Consider the following 22,032-nt stretch of genomic DNA (forward strand, 5'->3'; position numbering starts at 1 on the left):
GAAGTCAAAAGTAATTTTGTCTTGCCCATAAATGATCAAGAGCCACAAACGGAGAAAGTTCAAGGAATTTCCAGCCTTATTAATTTTCAACTCAGTGATGGAGAAAACAATGAAGAAAAAGGAGAGACTTCGGAGCCACCAAGGAAATATAAGTCAATGACTGAGATTATGCAAAAAGCACCAAGGGTGGAGTTTGTGAAAACGGCACAAACACATGAAGCTTGTTTTCTGGTGTCGGAGGAACCACAATCATATGATGAAGCTTCTGAGATTAAGGAATGGAGAGAAGCCATAGATGAAGAAATTAAGATGATAGAGAAGAACAAGACTTGGTATCTTGTAGAAAAACCAGAGAAGAAAAATATCATTGGCGTGAAGTGGATATATCGCATCAAGACAGATGCAAATGGAAATCCAACCAAGTACAAAGCAAGGTTAGTTGCAAAAGGGTTCTCTCAAGAATATGGTGTTGATTATCTTGAAACGTTTGCTCCCGTTTCAAGACATGACACAATTCGAGCCGTTCTTGCGTTCGCTGCACAAATGAAGTGGAAACTTTATCAAATGGACGTAAAGTCGGCATTTCTCAACGGAGAACTTGAAGAGGAGATCTATGTTGCACAGCCACCTGAATTCATAGTTGAAGGTGAAGAAAACAAAGTTTTGAGGCTGAAAAAAGCTGTTATACGGCTTAAAGCAAGCCCCTAGGGCTTGGTATGGGAGAATTGATTCATACTTTCTCCAACATGGATTTCAAAGGAGTATGAATGATGCGGCACTATACGTGATGAGAAAAACAAAGAGATTATGATCGTGAGTTTGTACGTAGACGACATCATCATCACCGGTAACAACACTCAGCTCATTGAAAAATTCAAGGAAGACATGAAGTTGGAGTTTGAGATGACAGATTTGGGGTTGCTGAATTACTTTCTTGGAATGGAAGTAATTCAAGATGATCATGGGATTTTTCTTTCACAAGAAAAATATGCTTGCAAGCTTCTTGAGAAGTTTGGTATGAAAAATTGCAAGAGTGTGAGCACTCCACTTACACCACACGGCAATAACCATGAGAATGATGAAGAATATGATGAAGCGACAAAGTACCGCAGTATCATTGGTGGCTTGCTTTATCTGTGTGCATCAAGGCCAGATTTAATGTTTGCAAGTTCTTATCTCTCACGTTACATGGCTGCACCTCTTACAAAGCACTATGAAGAAGCCAAGAGAGTTTTAAGATATGTCAAAGGTACATCTCATTTTGGAGTTCAGTTTACAAGCGTCAACAATCCGGAGTTATACGGTTACTCAGATAGCGACTGGGGAGGCTCAAATGAAGACAAAAAGAGCACATCTGAGTATGTTTTCACTCTTGGATCTGCAGTATTTTGTTGGCAATCAAGCAAGCAACAAACAGTGGCTCAATCAACTGCGGAAGCGGAGTATATCGCAGTGTGTGCAGCAGCAAATCAAGATATTTGGTTACAAAGGCTTTTGGGAGAAATTGGCTTAGATTCTCAAGATGGTGTTTTAATTTTCTGCGACAACAAGTCTGCAATTGTAATTGGAAGAAATCCAGTGCAACACCGAAGAACTAAACACATTGAGATCAAGTATCATTTTGTGAGAGAGGCAGAACAAAAAGGTCTTATTCAACTCAAGTATTGTGAAGGAGAAGTTCAACTTGCAGACCTCCTTACGAAAGGACTTGGCGTCTCAAGGTTTGAAGAGCTAGAAAACTTGGAGTGAGACCGAAACTCAATTAAGGGGGAGTGTTAGTCGTAATTGAGTTAGTGTCAAGAGTCGTACCTTATTTTATCTAGAGTCGTGTCTTGTCAAAAGTAGTTTTCGTTATGTTGAAGAGTTACAAGTAGAAAAGACACAACTCTTTGTTAAATCGTGTCTGTTGTATTGTGTCTGTTGTGTAACTATTTAAAGTGATGTAACCGTGATGTAAAAACAAGATTTCTCATTCAATAAAGAATCAGTTTCTGTTCTTACTTCGCATTCTGTTTTTATATCAAATTCTGTGTAGAAAACAGAGTGTTTTATCAGAATATATTTCTGATAATCAGAAAGTTCTTGTGTTTATTCAAAAGAAGCACAAGTTTCTAACAGAGATACATACCTGTTTATTAGAATAAGAATGCATATATTCTTCTACATATGTATATTAGGAATCTGATTTATCAGCATATATTCTCATCATTGTAATAAGACCAATCACCTATTGGAGTTAACTCAATCAAACACTGCTAGCATTTTCTGCATTCTTCCTACCAATTTTACTTTTTGGAGGAGATGGATCAAAACAGAGACAGCGAAAATCAATCACAGAGAGTTGATGGTTGAACAAACTGAAACAGATAACCAGATTGAGATTTCTATAGAGTTGACCAAGTCATTTTTTAACTACTTTGTCGTTCAAAATAAACTAAATACTTTTTCCTCAAATTAAATCTATTCTCATTTACATAAAACGAAATCAGCAAAAAAAGATTTAATTAGGATAATGAAATAACAGAACACAAGTTATGTGAAGGAGAAGATAATTCATCAATCAAACCATTACAGCTAGAGATTTTGCAAAACTAAAATTCCCAGTCAAAACATGATCACACCACTCAACTTTACTCCAAACCTCTCCTCTTTGATGTCTTTCCAACGGAATCTCCGCACACCAAATCTCTCTTGGTTTATTCCTGAATACTTTAGAAGAAAACAAAATCAGTTTCCCATATCATGAATATGTCGTATCAGGCAAAGACTCTTCCAAACCTTTCACAACTCTCCAACACTTTTGCTTTGGATCATACGCTCTTATCTCGTTCTCGTCCATATCGTGGTAGTACAATACATCATCAACAACACACGCCTCCCTCCACTTCTTAGAATTCAGAATCTCGTCTATCTCCCATTTACTTTCCTTTGGCTCGTAAACAAAGCTGTTATGAGAATCACCCGTGTACAGCTTATGGGCCATCACCACACAACCAGGCCACGTGTCACCTAGCTCAATGTCTATCTTTATCATCTCAGACTCCCACATTTGTGTTTCTGAAATTTTGCCTTACTTCGAGAGACTGACGTGCCTGTGTATCATGGAAGAAAGTTTTGTTTCTGTCTATAATTTTGTATCTGTATTAAATAATTTATAGTCATTAGAAAATTGGTATAGAGAGTATAGACAGCAGTGGATATATATTAAATCAGACGTAAGTCTTAACCTTATATATTATTTTGTGTGATTGTTGTAGACAGCTCATGTAAATAGGAGTTCGTAAGAGTTATCCAACTCATCATATATAAATTCCTTATCTTTTCTCCACGCTCCTCACGAGGATTTTTTTTTTTTCTCATTTTCGTCCATATTCTTCTTACTTGCTAGACAAATAATCCTTAACTCTTAGTATTTTTTCCATCTTTTTCACAAATGGAAGGAATGATATACTAATGAGAAGCTGATAAATAAGATTGCATCACTTTCGTAAGACATTATCAGCTTCTGCAAGTTTTGAGAGATTTGTTTGGTTGGTTTCTTTTATTTTTCGTTCTTGTAAATCAAAGCATTCCACTTTTTTCTATTAATAAAATTCACATTATATCAAAAAAAAAAACAGACTGAAACAGAGAACCAAATCAAGAATTCTAGGGTAAAATCTATAACATTCTTAACTACTTTTTTCCAAAAAAAAAAAAAAAGTTCCTCAAATCAGCTATCTTCAATTACATATACGAAATCTTCTGATTACGGATAATAAAAAAAAACAGAACACAAGTTATGTGAAGGAGAAGAGAGTTCATGCTTCAAACCATTACAGCTAGAGGTTTCGAAAAACCAAAATTCCGAGAAATAAAAACATGATCACACCACTCAACTTTACCCCAAATTCCTCCTCCTTGACGTCTTTCCAGCGAAATCTCCGCATACCAAATCTCAAATGTTTTTTCTTCATCATCTATATCATTATCGAGAAACAAAGCCAGTTTCCCACCGTAACACACAATTTCTGAAGACCATGAATCTGTCGTCTCAGGCAAAGACTCTTCCAAACCTTTCACCACTCTCCAACACCTTTGCTTTGGATCATAAGCTCTTATCTCCTTCTCGACCCCATCGTAGTAGTACAATACGTCATCAACTACACACGCATACATCCACTTCTTAGAATTCAACATCTCGTCCCTTTCCCATTTACTCTTCTTTGGCTCGTAAACAAAGCTGTAATAATAATCCCTCATGTACATCTTGTCAGCTATCACCACAGAACCAAACCACGTGTTACCTAGCTCAATCTCTGGGTTTATAATCTCAGGCTCCCACATTTGTGTTCCTGTATTAAACACCATCACCATCTTCTTCGAGGAAGTATCCAAATGTCCTATTAGGTAGATTCTCCCGTCGATGATGCCACTGATTATACAAGACATTGGCACAGGCATGCTGGGGAGGGGTTGTGCCGTGGGAGATCTGCAGTCGATGCTTACCGAACTTGATGTCTCAAACCCACCAAACACGTATATCCTTGATCCCACCGTGACAAAGCTTGCACCCCAAGGAATATGGGGAAGCGAAGAGATAAGGACCAAGCAACGTTTGCCGTTCGCTTTCCGGTGAAGAATATACAAACGGTATTCCATGGTTTCTGTGTTAAAGAGGGCAGCGTAGAGACAGTGTTCGGTGCAGCCTAACGAGGATCGTCTCGCGTATAGCTCAGGGGATGCAGTGAGTGATCGAAAGTGCTTTGAAACGAGGGACAGTTTTGGATATTCGCATCTCGGAACACGCGCTAAGATGTCAATGATAACATCTTCGGGAAGTGACGTAATCAGGGACGATGATTGCTCCTTCTCTGCCCTAATTTTTAAAGACATGTGTAGATTTAGGCGAGGAAAGCGCAAAACCCTAATTACAGGCTCAAATTAACGATCACTGCGAGAGAGAGCGAATCCCTAATTTCAATAAGATTCCTCTGAAGTTAGAACATGCAAGAGTAATCCAACCTAATTCCAATAAAATAATAGATCTATGATCGAATGAAGGGATTTGCTCGCCAAAGGTTTTGGTTGTCACAATAAATCTAGGTGTTTCCCAATTTTGGTTTGATTTTGTAATTCTTGGTTTTTTTATTGTAAACCCAGGCGATTCCCGGTTTGGGACGAATTAATATAATATAATATGTTATTAATAATAATAAACAATCATATCAATAAATCTAGGTGTATCACTTGTGCTGGATACAAAGCCGGTGTTTCACAACCTCCTTAGTTTATCTTTTAAGAGTATACCAACGAAAGAGGCTGGCAAGTGATTTCTCCTTAACAGTTATGTGAGCTTGGTATTCTCTGTAATGATTTCTTTCCAAAAATTATGAATCTTAAGTTATAAAAATTTATAATTTGTAAAAAACGTTAAGAATATTTTTTAAAAAGCACATTATATTTATAAAAACCAATAACAAAAATATATAATTTTTTAAACATTGTAAATCTTAAATTATTAGAACTTATAATTAGAGAAAAAATTTTAACAGCAATTTTTTTTAAGAAACATATTGTATTTCTAAAATACAATAACAAAAATTATATAATATTAAAAATTGTGAATCTAAAGTTATAAAAACTTATAATTTGCTAAAAAAACGTTAATAATGTGTTTTTTTAAGACAACGTATACATTATCTTTCTAAAAACCAATTAAAAAAAATTATATGTAAATCTAATAAGGATAAAATGTACGTATTAAAAGAGAAATATAACAGAGTCGGTGATTTTGAAATTAAAATGTACAGTCGACTTCACAAAATAATAGCTCCATCACTGTCTCTCCCGTGAATGGCGGTGATTAAAAAATACAACTTCCGTTTGTATTTGGTTCGACCAAGCACAAGTTTTTTATCCGAGTCTCAATGCTTCTTTCATCGGCCGCTATATTTTACTTAGTTTCGGTGAAAACTCTGTTTTTACAACTCACTCACTGAGAAAATTGCAGAGCCTTGGTGTACAAATCTACATTCCGAAAATATTGTACCAGGTCGCATTACTTAGCATAGGAGACTGTCGTAAGACCAAGTTGTCGTAAGACCAAGTCCAACGCAAGGTTTAATAGGAGTTCAGCGCGGAGTTTATAGTATTATTTGGGTTTTATTTAATTAGAAAAGCCCATATAAGTCTTGAACCGGTTTTAATATAAGAGTTTTTAGAACCCATTTTTGGAGAGGTTCAAGCGACGTGACATCTTGTAATTGGAGGAAAGAAATTTCTTTTTCTGCAGTCTCTTCCACTTTTTCTCGCCTAGAGATTTCGCGGCTTTGCCTCCGTTCTTCCTCGAGTCTCTGTTACTTCTCCAGTAATGTTTCATTTGATTCTCACCGCTCTCTAGAATTTAGACTTGTGGATTCGCTCCGGCCGACGATCTTGGTATCTCTGCGACCGGCAAATAGCCGTTCCTCGTCACTATGACTGATTCTATCTCCGACGAGAGGCGCTCTCTGTATGCCACATACAGACAATTTCCGCAAAGGAAGTGAAAGATGTCCCGATGCCGAAGATAGATAAGAGCGGCCGATTAAGCAGCACTCGAGCCGCCCGCGAAAACTCGCTCTGTATGCTTTGATTTTCTCTCTATCTGGTTCCTTTCATGCTCGTTTTTGAAGTCGTATTCGCTTCGTTGGTTTATATGGAACTGAAAATTTAGCTGGAAATGAGAATTTGCCTTTACTTGAAATTGGAATAATCCGATCATCTTTGCAGTTTGGTAGGACACGAATTAGGCTCAGATTAAAGAATTGCATGAGTTTGGGTTTAATACTGGGAAAGTTTGAGAACTCCATTACAGGTTCAGGGTTGGAAGTATAAAAAATGGACAAATTGTTAACTTTTCAACTTACAAAAAATATTAGTAAAAAATCGATGAAAACCCATTAGGAGGTTCAGGGTTGAACATGCTCTAATGTTTGATGATTATCTATGCTTGTTTTGCAAGAAACATCTGATTAAATCTAATTGAATCTCAAAATCGGAAACCTCCTTTATTTTTTTAGCCATGTTTTTTTTGGATTATTTTTTAAGAAGTTCCAAATATTACCTATATACAAAAAATTTATCTACAATTTGGTTGGTTCTTCACCCAATATCCAAAAGTGATAAGGAATTTCCTTTTTTTTGTTCCCAAAATTTTTATTTTTCTTTTATTAATAAAACAGAGAAAAGAATTACAAAATAAAATAAAAAAAATTACAAAAGATAAGAGGAAATCGAAGAAAAAGAAAAGGTCACAAAAAGGGTCTCGTCTTATAAGTTATATCTCTCGATCGAACACCAAAGCAAGCTTTTTCTTCGATCTTACCTGTCGTTGCCTTGGCATCATCCTGGATTATTATCTTTTTAAATTTAGAGGAATCTCTGTCTTGGTACTTGTTGATTTGAGCCTACAATTAGCTAGGGTTTTGCGTTTCTCTCGCCAAAATCTACACATGTCTTTTGAAATTAGGGCAAAGAAGAAGCAATCGTCGTCTCTGATTACGTCACTTCCCGAAGACGTCATCATTGACATCTTAGCGCGTGTTCCCAGAGGCGACTATCCAAAACTCTCCCTGGTCTCGAAACACTTCCGATCCCTCGTTGAATCCTCTGAGATATACGCGAGACGATCCTTGTTAGGCTGCACCGAACATTGTCTCTATGCTGTCATCTTTAACGAAGAAACATGGGATTACGAATGGTATATTCTCCGCCGGAAAGTCAACGGCAATCGCCACTTGGTCCCTATCCCTTCGCTTCCCGATATTCCTCGGGGTGTCAGCTTTGTTCGGGTGGGTTCGAAGATATATGTGTTTGGTGGGTCTGATCAGAACTATATTGCGTTAAGCATCGATTGCAGATCTCACACGATGCAAACCCTCCCCAGCATGCCTATGCCCATCTCTTATACAATCGCTAACATCATCGACGGGAGAATCTACGTAATTGGAAATTTTGACTTCTTGAAGGTGATGGTGGTGTTCAATACAGCAACACAAATGTGGGAGCCTGAGATTATAAAGGTAGACATTGAGCTAGGTAACACGTGGCGTGGTTCTGTGGTGATGGCTGAAAAGATGTACACGAGGGATTATGGTTACAGCTTTGTTTACGACCCAAAGAAGAGTAAATGGGATAAGGACGAGGTGTTGAATTCTAAGAAGTGGAAGCATGCGTGTGTAGTTGATGACGTATTGTACTACTACGATGGGGAGGAGAACGAGATAAGAGCGTATGATCCAAAGCAAAAGTATTGGAGAGTTGTGAAAGGTTTGGAAGAGTTTTTGCCTGAGACGGCAAGATATTCAAGGTGGTCAAATACTGTGGATTACGATGGGAAACTGGTTTTGTTTCTCACTAAATGTGAAGAAAAAACATGTGAGATTAGGTGTGCGGAGATTTCGCTGGAAAGACATCAAAGAAAAGAGATTTGGGGTAAAGTTGCGTGGTTTGATCAAGTTTTGACTTCTGGGAATTTGAGTCTTGTGAAACCTCTAGCTGTAATGGTTTGATGCATGAACTCTCCTTCATATAACTTGTGTTTCGGTTTTTCATTGTTTTAAAATATTTTTCTGCTGATTTCGTTTATGTAAATGAAAATAACTGATTTGAGAAAAAATTAATAATAGCGTATATGAAAACACAAGTACTTCACCTTAGATTTTTTTTATTCGGTTCTTTGATTCCGTATGTTCTTTATTCGTTTTATGTTCGTCATTGATTGAGAGGGTGATCAACTAAAAAAAATTGTTGCTGTTTTTTTTTTAAATTAGAAAATGCATGTGCCACCTACAATTTCATGCAAGAAGATATATGTAATGGAGAGATATGTAAACTAAGGATTTGATACTAAAAATAAAAACAAAAAAACTTGTTCAGATGGTGACGTTACCACACTTAGGTTGAACAAAAATTTTTTGTTTTACCGATTAGGTTCTTGATGAAATATACAGCCTAAGCCCTAATTGACAGTGATATCGCCCAAAGTTTGTGTAACCATCGACTCTCTCTTCAATGTCCCGTCTCTTCACGGCTTTATTGTGATTAATTCTCTCTGGCTCTGTTTTGATCCATCTCCCCCAAAAGGTAAAAATTGGCCTAGCATGTATGGTCTCCACTAAACACAATTTTAAACATATCTTAGCATGTATGAGCTCCACTAAAAACAATTAGAACATATATGTAATTTACCAATTCCGGTTTGATTTTGTAATTCTTGGTTTTTCTATTGTAAACCCAATCGATCTCGGGTTTGGGACGAATTAATATAATATAAATATCAATACATCTAGGTGTATCACTTGTGCTGGATACAATGCCGGTGTTTCACAACCTCCTTAGTTTATCTTTTAAGAGTATACCAACGAAAGAGGCTGGCAAGTGGTACCATTTAATTCTCCAAACCTAGAAACTTTAGTCAATCCCATAAGCTAAATTTCAATTTAGTGCTGATCCACAGCTGTTTTCTTTTCGTTTGCTATAATATTGTACATGAATGTCCTTATGCTTTCTGTATCTTTCTTGATCTTTCTGGATCTTTTGTTATTGAGGAGCTTGTAGAGAGTTTCATTTGAAATGTCTTAACAAATTGTAAAGGTTAGTGTTGAAGTGAGTCTCCAAGAAGACAACAATGCTAAAGCTAAAATATACCTGAGAATCACCAATGCTCTTATGAAGCTTCCCGGAGCTTCATCAAACTGTCAGATTCATTTCTTCTTGATTTCTCTTTACCTCCTTTTAACTGCCAAACCTTGTTTATTTAATTGCTGCAAAACACTAGTATCAAGCTCTAAAATAGTATCAAACACACTAGTATCCATATCAAGTTATAATGTCCCCAAAATTTCTTATTTCAACAATTCCCACAAAAAAAAATAATCATCGCAATCTGATTGGTCCGGCACTGAATAGACGGATCATCTGAAACATAAGTGCGGTTCATCATTCATCATGAGACTAGCTATTCGTTTATCAAGTCTGCGAATAAGCGGATTGGTTCTTTATCTTATGATTATCCCAAAAATTTGTTGCTGATGTATTCACCAATGCTTTTTGATCGGGTTCATTTAAATCGTTTTTTGTCTGTATCTTCTTCATACACCTACTTGAATGGGAATATTGGATAAACGAAATCATAGAAAACGAATTCTTCCGCTGAATAAGGAAATACAAATATCACAGAAAACAAAAAATTAAAGAAACACGTTTGTTTTCACATTCCTTTAGACCTCTGTCTTGTATACATGTGTGCAACTGCAATTTAATTAATTACGTTCTTTTTCCCCCGCTTAACACTGACATTACTTATTGCTCAAGTTTTGTAATGTTTTTTCATGGTTTCTCTGTATTAGATACTTTTCGTGTTTGTATGCATATATACTTCATTTTGAGACAATGTAACGAGTGAAAAAAATGAGAATTTCTCTTGAATTGATCAGTAAATATTAAAAGCAATACATATAATATACGGTTCCAATGGGCACGCTAATAGAAGATATGAATATACAGTATCTAATTTACAATATATTTGAACCGAGTTATTTCTAATTATGTTGACTAAGAACGAGATTATTCCAAAAAAAATTATTCGAACTTATCATTTAGTGAACAATAATGTTACGATTACGATGAATGTGAATATGTTATTGTCATTTTTGTTTAGTTGTTGTTGGTGAAAGATGAATGTGATTGTCATCAATTGGTATAGACGGGAATGGACAAATACTAAATCAGACGTAAGTCTTAACTTTGGAATATCATCAACTTTCTTATATATAAAACTAAATGAAAATTCATGAAAGAAATATAACTACAAAAACCCTACCAACGATGACTACTTTTTCCGATTTTTTGTAACAATTTTTTAAAAAAAACTAAACTATCTACTCGTTTATTTTCTTCACTTCTTTAATTTTACAACTATGAACAGGGAATAGGCGACTCCAGTCTAAGATGAATCTTAGACATCAAAACTATCCTATACAGAAGATTTCCACCCCAACAAGTTACCATCATTTTAAGTTTAAACAATAACGCCATGAATGCTGCTTTGATTTCAGCAAAAGTTTGATTAATTTGGTCAACGAAAATTGGAGATTAAAACAATTGAATCAACACAATTAGAAATTTTTGGAATGATAAAAATTGTAACTTTTTTTGGCTGAAACTTAAAGATTTTTTTAGCAGTTTTTTCGAAATAAATTGACTACAGAAGATTCATTTCTATCTCAACAAGTTACCACCATTTTAAGTTTTAACAAGAAAACCATTAATGGAAATACATTCACCGCTTTAATCTCTTCCTCCTAAGAATTAATTTCCCTAAACACTCTACAAGCAATTTCAAAATTTAACAGATATGAATATTCATTGCTCGCTTCAATAACCAGAAAAAAAAAAAAACAAAACAGAAAAATCACATTCCATCAAAAATAGCAAGTACTCATAAACCGTCTAGACTACAAGGAAGAAACAAAAACAAAAACGTCGGACACGTGTCAAAATAGAGTGAGAACAGGACAAACGTCAGACGCAAACGGAGCTGGACAGGGTTTTACGTATTTGTAAAACTCCTTTTATACCCTCGATCATCACGCACAACAGATTTCAAAAGTAAGGGTAATATAGTCATTTAAAGTATCTTCAAATATGCCCGGGGATCATGGACGCTTTATATTCTCAGCAAAGACATCTAATCTATAACTGAATCACACAAACAGAGTCTCCCAAAAAAAAAAAAAAATCAATTCACAGAAACGCTTTCTCTCTCTGATTTATCGGAGGAGAGAAAAATATCTTCTCAGATCGGAGAGAAGAAGAAGAAAAAGAGCAAATCCCGATCGATCTCGGAGAGAGGAAGAAGATAATCATCAATTTCAATGGCGGCTGCGTCGAATGGGAGTGAGTATTTCGAATTCGACATGGAAGCTGGTAGAGATTCGTTCGCGCGGCCGTCGAACGCCGAGACATTGGAGCAAGACGAAGAAGATCTCCGGTGGGCGGCGATCGGGAGGTTACCGTCGCAGAGACAAGGGAGCCATTTAGCGATTCTCCGTCGATCGCAAACGCAGACGCAGACTTCCGGTTACGCCGACGGAAACGTTGTGCAGACGATTGATGTGAGGAAGCTGGACCGCTCTGATCGCGAGATGGTGGTTCGTCAAGCTTTAGCGACTAGCGATCAGGATAATTTCAAGCTTCTCTCCGCCATCAAGGAACGTCTCGATAGGTGCGTCTCTGTTTCTATTTTTTCCGGTTTTTTTAATTTTTTTTTATATATATGATAATATGAATCATAATGTAAAAAATATTCTGGTTTTTTTTATTGCAGAGTTGGAATGGAAGTTCCGAAAATCGAAGTCCGGTTCGAGAATTTGAATGTTGAAGCTGATGTTCAAGCTGGTACAAGAGCCTTACCGACTTTGGTTAATGTCTCTCGTGATTTCATTGAGGTATATATATGTCTTCTTTCTTCTTACTATATATTATATTCCATACAAATCTTTATAACTCTTGCTTCTTCTCTCTGTTTGCAGCGTCTTTTAAGCAGCTTGAGAATAATGAAGACTAGAAAACATAAGCTAACGATTTTGAAAGATATTAGTGGGATTATCAAACCAGGAAGGTGAATAAAAAGACTTTGTGAGATTATAAGACTAAGCACAATATGTATATATATAGTCACAAATCACTAACAGTTGCTATGTTTTTGTTGATTTCTCGAAGGATGACTTTGCTATTAGGACCACCGGGTTCTGGAAAATCGACATTACTTCTTGCTCTCGCAGGAAAACTTGATAAAAGTTTAAAGGTTAGTTATCACGTGAAGTTATCTACTATGTCTCATATATATCACATGCATCGTATGTTTGATATATCTTCTTTTTAGTTTGATAAAGTCACATGTGTCTTTAAAAGATTTGTCATTTGATCTTCTTAGATTCTCTCTTTTTTTTTTTGGTATTTATGATAAACCTTAACTCTTGTTTTTTACAGAAAACGGGTAACATCACTTACAACGGAGAGAATCTTGATGAGTTCCATGTCAAAAGGACTTCAGCATATATTAGTCAAACGGATAATCACATTGCTGAACTCACTGTACGTGAAACGCTTGATTTTGCTGCGAGATGTCAGGGAGCAAGCGAAGGATTTGCAGGTTATTTTAACTTGATGTTACCACTTACTAGATTTTAACTTCTTCACGTTAAATGTTCACAAATATTTGATGTTATATAATTGTAGGTTACATGAAAGATCTCACTCGTTTAGAGAAAGAGAGGGGTGTACGTCCTTCTTCCGAGATTGATGCTTTTATGAAGGTCAGCATCATATTACATATAGCTCCTCTTACTTCCTTAAATTTGGTTACTTTTATTGTGTCTGATTTATTTATTAGTTATGATAACCAACATTATTATTATTATTTTATAGGCTGCTTCTGTCAGTGGTGAAAAGCATAGTGTTTCAACAGACTATGTGCTTAGAGTGCTTGGTCTTGACGTATGTTCTGATACAATGGTTGGTAATGATATGATGAGAGGCGTTTCAGGAGGTCAGAGGAAAAGAGTAACAACAGGTCTCTTTCACTCTCTTTAACTTATCTATTCTCACCAAGCTCTGGTTATGCTAAACTTATAAATCTTGACACAATGCAGGAGAGATGACTGTCGGGCCAAGAAAAACTTTGTTTATGGACGAAATTTCTACTGGCCTTGATAGCTCAACGACTTTCCAGATTGTGAAATGTGTCAGAAACTTCGTCCATCTAATGGATGGGACTGTTCTTATGGCACTTCTTCAGCCTGCACCAGAAACGTTTGATCTGTTTGACGATTTGATTCTTCTATCAGAAGGTTACATGGTGTATCAAGGTCCTCGACAAGATGTGGTGGGATTTTTCGAGTCTCTAGGATTCCGTCTCCCACCACGTAAAGGTGTTGCAGATTTTCTCCAAGAGGTATACATCCTTGCTCTTTTCTTTGGTTTGATTTTAAGTCATGTTTTGGCTACACATATAGTTTTACTTTCTTGTTGTATTTTCAATGCATTTTACATAACTACAACATCAAAAGGTATAGGTATAGGTTCTTGATATTTTGTTATATTGGTATGTAGGTGACGTCTAAAAAGGATCAAGCTCAGTACTGGGCAGATCCTTCGAAGCCTTATCAGTTCATTCCTGTCTCGGACATAGCATCTGCATTCAGAAACTCGAAATACGGACATGCTGCAGATTCCAAGCTTGCAACACCGTTTGATAAGTCATCCGCGGATCCTTCAGCTTTGTGCAGAACAAAGTTCGCCATATCAGGATGGGAAAACCTTAAAGTTTGCTTTGAACGAGAAATACTATTGATCAACCGTCACAGATTTCTTTACACTTTTAGGACATGTCAGGTATAAGTCTTACCTATTTTCATTACTTCCATGTTTTGCATCGGTATATGTTTCTGATCTGACTCATTCTGTTTCCCTTAAAGGTTGCATTTGTGGGATTTGTCACAGCCACGGTGTTCTTGAGAACTAGATTACACCCAACAAGCGAAGCATATGGCAACGAGTATCTATCTTGCCTTTTCTTCGGCCTAGTGCACATGATGTTCAACGGTTTCTCTGAACTGCCTCTCATGATTTCACGTCTCCCGGTATTCTACAAGCAAAGGGACAACTCGTTTCATCCTGCTTGGTCTTGGTCTATTGCCAGCTGGATACTGCGTGTGCCTTATTCTATCCTTGAAGCTGTTGTCTGGACTTGTGTGGTATATTACAGTGTGGGACTTGCTCCCTCTCCAGGCAGGTTGGTTAACATTTCTCTAGACTTCTTTTTCGATTTTTTAGTTTTGGTGTCTCTTTGACAAATTTTCTTGTTGTTTCTCTTAGATTTTTCCGATACATGTTACTCCTTTTCTCGGTGCATCAAATGGCTCTCGGTTTATTCCGTATGCTGGCTTCTGTAGCAAGAGATATGGTTATTGCCAATACATTCGGATCTGCATCAATCTTAATAGTGTTCTTGCTTGGAGGATTCGTTATTCCAAAAGGTGTATAATTATTACTACTTTTTCACTTCTTGCATTAAAGAAACCGACTTGTATCATCAAGTTCTTATACTAAAACCCTATCATCTTTTGACAGATGATATTAAACCATGGTGGACTTGGGCTTTTTGGGTTTCGCCGTTATCCTATGGGCAACGTGCGATTGCGGTCAATGAATTCACAGCCACACGGTGGATGGAGGTCTGTTCAATAATCTATTTTCTTGTGTTAATAATAGTTGGTTAGAATATACAATGCCTAACTATAGACATTTTAACATCCTGCAGCCATCCGCTATATCGGATACTACAATTGGATTGAACCTTCTAAAGCTACGCAGTTTTCCCACAAATGACAATTGGTATTGGATTGGAGTTGGGGTCCTCATTGGTTATGCACTTCTCTTCAACAACATTGTCACTGTCGCCTTGGCTTATCTTAACCGTAAGAGTCTCTCTATTGCTAATGATCATTTCTCACAGATCTTTGTAGCAATATTGTGAAGCTTACTTCTTTTTCTTTTCTTGTCTTGCAGCTCTAAGAAAAGCTCGAGCAGTTGTTTTAGACGATCCCAATGAAGAAACCCGAACTGCTTTAGTATCAGATGCAAAACAAGAAAAAAGTGAGAAAAAAGGAATGATTCTTCCATTCAAACCATTAACAATGACTTTCCACAATGTTAACTATTATGTTGATATGCCACAGGTCTAATTCACTTCTCTGTTTCACTTCAGTCATATGAGTCCTTATCTATCGTTGCATAATGATTATTGCTTTGAAATCTCAGGAAATGCGTTCTCAAGGTGTACCAGAGACAAGACTACAGCTGTTATCAAAAGTGAGTGGAGTCTTCTCGCCTGGTGTTCTTACAGCTTTGGTTGGATCAAGCGGTGCGGGCAAAACTACGTTGATGGATGTTCTTGCGGGTCGCAAGACAGGTGGCTATACCGAGGGAGATATTAAAATCTCTGGTTACCCAAAAGAACAACAAACGTTTGCTAGAATCTCTGGATATGTTGAGCAGAACGATATACATTCTCCTCAGGTCACTGTTGAAGAGTCCCTATGGTTTTCTGCTAGCCTTCGTCTTCCTAAAGAGATAAGCAAAGAACAGAAAAAGGTAAGTATGAATGAGTTTTACCTCATTTGGTTCCTATTTAGATAGTTTCACTAAAAAAGGATACCTTTTGTGTTTTGTTTAGGAATTTGTGGAAGAAGTAATGGGACTTGTAGAGCTTGATAGCCTGAGATATGCGATAGTAGGTCTACCTGGTACAACAGGACTTTCTACAGAGCAGAGGAAACGTCTAACCATTGCGGTTGAGTTGGTGGCAAATCCATCGATAATTTTCATGGATGAACCAACCTCTGGGCTTGATGCAAGAGCAGCTGCAATTGTGATGAGAACTGTTAGGAACACTGTTGACACTGGCAGAACAGTGGTTTGCACCATTCACCAACCCAGCATTGACATTTTTGAAGCATTTGACGAGGTTTGCCCTAACTTTTGCTTGGATTACAAGAAATTTCGTTAGTCAATGGTGTTAACCTGTTTGCTATTTTGCTTAACTTTAAAAATACAGCTTCTTCTAATGAAACGAGGAGGACAGGTTATATATGGTGGGAAATTGGGTCAACACTCACAGGTTATGGTAGACTACTTTCAGGTACTTGTCTTTGGCCTTCTCTTCTTTTGTGATCATAATTGGTACTTATATGCTTGTTACCCAAGTAAACTAAATTGACAAACCCTAATTAAACCCTCTGCAGGGAATTGACGGAGTCCCTGCAATCTCAAGTGGTTACAATCCAGCAACTTGGATGCTTGAAGTAACCACGCCTGCTTTGGAGGAGAAATTGAACATGGACTTTGCAGATTTATACAAGAAATCTGAACAGTTTAGGTAAAACTATCCCAATTCATTTTGTTACATCTTTTAACAGTCACTATCAAAAAAATCAAGTCTAACCATACTGTGTATTTATCTATACAGAGAAGTGGAAGCAAACATCAAACAACTAAGTGTTCCACCAGAAGGCTCAGAGCCAATAAAGTTCGATTCAAGATACTCACAGAACCAACTGTCTCAGTTTCTACTCTGCCTCTGGAAACAGAACCTTGTCTACTGGAGAAGCCCAGAATACAACCTCGTGAGATTGCTCTTTACAACGGTCGCTGCGATTATACTCGGCACTGTTTTCTGGGACATCGGTTCCAAGAGGACTTCCACACAAGATTTGGTCACAGTAATGGGAGCTCTCTACTCGGCTTGTCTGTTTCTTGGAGTTAGTAACGCTTCATCGGTACAACCAATCGTTTCAATCGAAAGAACAGTTTTCTACAGAGAGAAAGCCGCGGGAATGTATGGTCCAATTCCATATGCAGCAGCTCAAGGCCTTGTGGAGATACCTTACATTCTCACCCAAACCTTTCTCTATGGTGTCATCACATACTTCACCATTGGTTTTGAAAGAACACTCAGTAAGTTTTTCATTAAATCTTTTTTTTTTTGCATGAATCTCAATCTTTCTTTCTATGCATATCAACCATATTTATTATATTTCGAAAATGCAGGCAAGTTTATACTCTACTTGGTGTTCATGTTCCTCACTTTCACCTACTTCACCTTCTACGGCATGTTGGCGGTTGGTCTCACCCCGAATCAGCACTTAGCCGCTGTTATCTCTTCTGCGTTTTACTCTCTCTGGAATCTCCTCTCTGGTTTCCTTGTCCAAAAACCTGTAAGTATTACACTCATCTATCAAGTAAAAATGTCGTTAGATATTTGTGGTTTAATGGGATCTTTATAATGTTTACCCTTTTAGCAGTCTTTTAAACTCACTTTTTGTTTTTTGTGTTTTGGTTCTTCAGTTGATTCCAGTGTGGTGGATATGGTTCTATTACATTTGCCCAGTGGCGTGGACACTTCAAGGAGTGATCCTGTCACAGCTTGGTGACGTGGAGAGCATCATCAATGAGCCTATGTTCCATGGCACCGTCAAGCAATTTATTGAACAATACTTCGGCTACAAGCCAGACATGATCGGTGTATCTGCTGCTGTTCTTGTCGGGTTTTGCGCTCTCTTCTTTTCTGGATTCGCACTTTCAGTCAAATTCCTCAATTTTCAGAGAAGATAGAAGGAAGAAAAAAAGACCCAAAAAAAAAGGATTTTACTTCTTCTTTTTTTCCTCATTTTATCACTCACGTGTAACGTTTTGCTCTTCCAATAGTTCCCGTTGCGCAAGTAGTTAGTTTTTTTATATATAAAACCACAGAGACAGACTTAGAGTTAGTTTTGCTGACATTGACGACACAATAAACCCAAAAAAATAAGAAATATTTTTTGCTCTGTTTAGGGTTCTTTTAGTTTTGGAAAAGCCCCGTGTGTTTTTGTTTTTGTTGTTTAATTGGTTTTGTAGTTTTGAACAGCTAATCTGGGGTTGATCCGGTTTATAATTTGAAGGTTACACATTTTAATTCCATGAATATATTGTTAGCTTAATTGCTATCTTTCAAAAATCAAAATGGAGCAAAGTTGGAAAATGCAAACTGCTAAAGGTTTCCTTAGTGTTTTTTTTTTTTGTTTAATCCACGAAAGCTATGGAAAAGCTCAGACACTCTTTGACAATTCTTCATGATTCTTGAGCTATCCTCACTTTTTTACATCACCGTCCAATAAAATCCTTCCAACGACTCTCTCTTTTCAACACACATTGGTCCTTCACGAAATCCTGTCACGGTCATCTTCTTTAACCGTATAAACCGCTTTACGAGTCGGCAAACAAAAGTTCCCACTCGTCAACGTCCGGTGAATGACTTTCTCCGTGAAGCTTGATCTTCGAGACGTCGATCGCTCGTCGGAAACAATCGGTAGAGCAAAGCGAGGTCCTGTAAAGATGAACGAAGACGATGAAGTTTGGGATACGCTGAGTAATGGCTTCAAGCGTGCGCAGCTCGTTCTCGATCAGAACCGTGATTTGATCCAACGCGTCAACGAAAACCACCGGTCCCGAATACCAGACAACGTCACCAGAAACGTTGGCCTGATCAACGAGATCAACGGTAATATCTCTAGAGTTATGGAGACTTACACCGATTTATCTTTCGAGATCACCAAAATGTTCCACGAGCGGCAAAGGAGCGGTCAAGAACGGTGACACGACGACCATCACCACCGGTTCCTACGTCGGTGGACGGAGATCTTGCGGTTCTTGAGGATTAATCGCAAGTAAATTCGATCACTACACTAAGCTCTGTTTTTATGCCGTCGTCTCTGTTCTAAGTGATGGATATGCACTTGTTCTTGCATTATATGAACGTATACTGCATAGTCTCTTAAGGCGTGTGTTCTAAGGTATTTATATATGCTTGTGTATTTAGCTTTATTCTCTACTCAGTTCTTGATTCTGCATGTCTCCATTCGTATATAATCATCACAAGTTTTGTTGATTGATATTATACATTTCAATGGTCGGTTTGTTTGGACAATGAGTTGAAATAGGTTTTATTACTATAAGATATGAGTTTTACACTCTTACACCCAAAAAGATGGATCTGGTTTGTTATATTGCCAAGTCTTGGATATGTCATGATGATCTCACAGAGAGTGTCCATCAATGAGGAAATGAGTGTGAAGTGGATTCTTTAGAATTTTGAATTGTTACGTGGGTATTCTTGGAGTACACGGTATTAATACAAAGAATATATCTTGGGTTCATTTACGGATTACACTTTTCTCTCTCTTTCTTTCTCTCTCGTAAATCTCCCTTGTTATGGGATGGGCAAATATCTTCCTCTGTTTTTTTCGTGTGAATTTGGGTCCATCAAATTAAATAGTCAAGTGAAGAAGAGCTAATTAAAAGAGAGTGACTCTAAAACTGAAGGGTATCCAATTCTAATTCTATTTAGAATATGCTCTTTGGTATTTCCACTCTTCTTTATTTCTCTCGTGGTTGTGGATAGAAATAAGCGAGAGTATCGACATATAAGGTGCTACGTGACATCATATTTATACAAGTGGTGGAAACATCAAGTAATTGAATCTGCGCCTTTGTCTTTGATACGAGTAGCTTTTGCTAGATTTGCAAATTGCCACCAAAAGTGGAGAAGAAAAGACAAGTCTCACATCAAAGACACTCTCAAAAGTCACAACGTCTATTATTTAAAGAAAACGAAAAATCTCTGAAACTGAAGTGATTTTGTTCCTGTGATTGCATTTGGGCCGTGTTTATAGTATAGAACAACTCAAGAACCTAAATATCAATCATGAAGAAGAAATGCTTAGGGGTTTAGAGAGGAAGCTCTCCACTGTCTGCGATAACGACTTTGCTCTTGGGAGTTCCGCTTTGCTTTCCCTCAGCCTCAATCTTGTACACAACATCCATTCCTTGAACCACTTTCCCAAACACCACATGTCTTCCATCTAACCAGCTTGTTTTCACGGTCGTGATAAAAAACTGTGAACCGTTTGTGTCTTCTCCAGAGTTTGCCATCGAAAGCAAACCTGTGTCCCATTCAGATTTTCAAACCATCAGCCTTCATAACAATTTCATGAAACTTCCTATGTGCTTAAGCAAACTTGGCTTAGAGAAAAAAATGATGATCACCTGGCCCGGTGTGCTTCAGCTTGAAGTTCTCATCTGCAAACTTCTGACCATAAATTGATTCTCCACCCATACCGTTTCCGTGCGTGAAGTCACCTCCCTGGATCATAAAGCTTGGGATGATTCTATGGAATTTGCTTCCCTTGTAGTGTAGAGGTTTCCCGCTCTTCCCAACACCTTTCTCCCCTGTATCCCTCGAAAAATTTAATCACTTTATCACAACCCAGCTCCAAAATCATGAACAACATGTAACTCTACATTGTGAAAACATTCCATATGATCTTCTTCATACTCTACATCAGACCTCCAAACAAGTGTTCAGGAAGATACTTAGGACACTCTTTGTCCTCCTAATATTGTTTCCACGTTATAGTAATATAATTAGTAGCTTACCTGTGCACAGAGCTCTGAAGTTTTCTGCAAGAAGGAAACACACTCACGGATTACTCTCTTGGATTAAAAATAATTTGGAGCCATGATCATAAGTTCAGTACCATATATATTTTACCTGCAGTTTTTGGAACTGTCTTGCCAAATAAGCCTATAACAACTCGACCTGCGAGCAACAAAGTCATCAGAGAATCAAACTTCAAAAGAAACCAAGAATCCGATGTGTATTTGATGAAGAAATGATCAAAAACAAATTAAACTTTCAAGTACTATAAAGACATTCATTTTTCACAAATCAGTAAGCTGAAAAACAAACATTTCCACTAAGATCCATCGATTCATACCAGCATCTTTCCCTTCAATCTCTACATCGAAGTAAACCTTGTGAGTGATTTCCTTCAGATCTTCCTTTGCCTGAAATCCCAATCACAGAAATTCATTAGAAAAAAAATCAATCTGTTGACTTCCACTAGAACGTAAAACAAGGATACGTTGACTGTCATCAACTACAGATTCAGTGCCAACTGAAGATTCTAGCTTACAAAACTGAGTAATTGCAATCTGTTTAATGAACAATTTGTAGATCTGGATCGTTGTGGTTTAGATTCAGTGTCGTAATGAATGTAATGAAACATTGAACGGATCCAGAATCTGAAGGAGAAAAAGCTACCTGGATAAAAGCTAGGGCTGCGAAAAGCAGGAGTGTTCCAAGTAGAATAGAGCTTGCTTTCGCCATCTCCGTGATCGTTTTTCTACTCAATCGGAGCAGAAAGATGGAAGAATGTTTATGTTTTTTATGATCGGATCGCTAACATACGCCGGTTTTAGTTATTGGGCTTTTGGTGGATTTATCATGGGCTTTTTAATCTAACGTAAGCCTTCTATCGTTCTAAAATATACGATAGACGCTACAAAAGCACAAATGTACGAGAGCAAAGGCAATTTGTGCTTTCTTTCAAGAAAGTAGACTATGCA

At 37.3% G+C, this 22,032-nt stretch overlaps 6 protein-coding genes across 6 annotated transcripts; 4 read left to right on the top strand and 2 right to left on the bottom strand.

Annotated features, from left to right (window-relative positions):
• The first annotated feature begins 807 nt into the window (after positions 1–807).
• On the top strand, positions 808–1,749 carry LOC112081549 (uncharacterized mitochondrial protein AtMg00810-like). Its single transcript, XM_024148311.1, has one exon. The coding sequence runs from the start codon at positions 808–810 to the stop codon at positions 1,747–1,749; it is 942 nt and encodes a 313-aa protein (XP_024004079.1).
• Positions 1,750–3,807: 2,058 nt separating this feature from the next.
• LOC18027788 (F-box/kelch-repeat protein At4g38940) lies at positions 3,808–6,361 on the bottom strand. The gene is made up of 2 exons (XM_006409979.2): positions 6,207–6,361; positions 3,808–4,906 (listed from the first exon to the last, which is right to left on the bottom strand). Exons 1-2 carry the CDS (start codon positions 6,359–6,361, stop codon positions 3,808–3,810), a joined length of 1,254 nt encoding a protein of 417 aa, XP_006410042.2.
• A 180-nt stretch (positions 6,362–6,541) lies between these two features.
• Positions 6,542–8,534, top strand: LOC18027789 (F-box/kelch-repeat protein At4g38940). Its single transcript, XM_006409980.2, has 2 exons — positions 6,542–6,605; positions 7,441–8,534. Exons 1-2 carry the CDS (start codon positions 6,542–6,544, stop codon positions 8,532–8,534), a joined length of 1,158 nt encoding a protein of 385 aa, XP_006410043.2.
• Positions 8,535–11,862: 3,328 nt separating this feature from the next.
• Positions 11,863–18,373, top strand: LOC18027790 (ABC transporter G family member 31). The gene is made up of 21 exons (XM_006409981.2): positions 11,863–12,250; positions 12,353–12,473; positions 12,558–12,646; positions 12,748–12,832; positions 13,018–13,180; positions 13,267–13,343; positions 13,456–13,600; positions 13,680–13,981; positions 14,140–14,421; positions 14,505–14,821; positions 14,905–15,065; positions 15,160–15,263; positions 15,350–15,506; positions 15,598–15,767; positions 15,850–16,182; positions 16,265–16,555; positions 16,646–16,729; positions 16,833–16,966; positions 17,057–17,544; positions 17,638–17,804; positions 17,935–18,373. Exons 1-21 carry the CDS (start codon positions 11,901–11,903, stop codon positions 18,199–18,201), a joined length of 4,287 nt encoding a protein of 1,428 aa, XP_006410044.1. The 5' UTR covers positions 11,863–11,900; the 3' UTR covers positions 18,202–18,373.
• Positions 18,374–18,545: 172 nt separating this feature from the next.
• On the top strand, positions 18,546–19,279 carry LOC18027791 (protein ELF4-LIKE 1). Its single transcript, XM_006409982.2, is given in 4 exon segments — positions 18,546–18,556; positions 18,908–18,934; positions 18,936–19,194; positions 19,196–19,279. Coding segments are annotated over 4 exon segments (381 nt in total).
• An 855-nt stretch (positions 19,280–20,134) lies between these two features.
• On the bottom strand, positions 20,135–21,874 carry LOC18027792 (peptidyl-prolyl cis-trans isomerase CYP19-4). Its single transcript, XM_024148210.1, has 6 exons — positions 21,728–21,874; positions 21,402–21,471; positions 21,176–21,223; positions 21,061–21,084; positions 20,671–20,853; positions 20,135–20,567 (listed from the first exon to the last, which is right to left on the bottom strand). Exons 1-6 carry the CDS (start codon positions 21,791–21,793, stop codon positions 20,353–20,355), a joined length of 606 nt encoding a protein of 201 aa, XP_024003978.1. The 5' UTR covers positions 21,794–21,874; the 3' UTR covers positions 20,135–20,352.
• Positions 21,875–22,032: the final 158 nt, after the last annotated feature.

Source organism: Eutrema salsugineum, unplaced genomic scaffold, assembly GCF_000478725.1.
Source record: "Eutrema salsugineum unplaced genomic scaffold, Eutsalg1_0 scaffold_10, whole genome shotgun sequence".
Classification (NCBI taxonomy): domain Eukaryota; kingdom Viridiplantae; phylum Streptophyta; class Magnoliopsida; order Brassicales; family Brassicaceae; genus Eutrema; species Eutrema salsugineum.

Coding starts and splice junctions, on each gene's coding strand:
- LOC112081549 (XM_024148311.1), top strand. CDS start 808: ATGATCGTGAGTTTGTACGTAGACGACATCATCATCACCGGTAACAAC.
- LOC18027788 (XM_006409979.2), bottom strand. CDS start 6,361: ATGAAACATTACTGGAGAAGTAACAGAGACTCGAGGAAGAACGGAGGC. Junction 4,907..6,206: donor TTGAACCTCTCCAAAAATGG/GTTCTAAAAACT, acceptor GCCTGTAATTAG/GGTTTTGCGCTTTCCTCGCC.
- LOC18027789 (XM_006409980.2), top strand. CDS start 6,542: ATGCCGAAGATAGATAAGAGCGGCCGATTAAGCAGCACTCGAGCCGCC. Junction 6,606..7,440: donor CGCCCGCGAAAACTCGCTCT/GTATGCTTTGAT, acceptor GCCTACAATTAG/CTAGGGTTTTGCGTTTCTCT.
- LOC18027790 (XM_006409981.2), top strand. CDS start 11,901: ATGGCGGCTGCGTCGAATGGGAGTGAGTATTTCGAATTCGACATGGAA. Junction 14,422..14,504: donor ACACTTTTAGGACATGTCAG/GTATAAGTCTTA, acceptor TTTCCCTTAAAG/GTTGCATTTGTGGGATTTGT. Junction 14,822..14,904: donor CTTGCTCCCTCTCCAGGCAG/GTTGGTTAACAT, acceptor TGTTTCTCTTAG/ATTTTTCCGATACATGTTAC.
- LOC18027792 (XM_024148210.1), bottom strand. CDS start 21,793: ATGGCGAAAGCAAGCTCTATTCTACTTGGAACACTCCTGCTTTTCGCA. Junction 21,472..21,727: donor CAGCCCTAGCTTTTATCCAG/GTAGCTTTTTCT, acceptor TTGGGATTTCAG/GCAAAGGAAGATCTGAAGGA. Junction 20,854..21,060: donor CTTCAGAGCTCTGTGCACAG/GTAAGCTACTAA, acceptor CGAGGGATACAG/GGGAGAAAGGTGTTGGGAAG.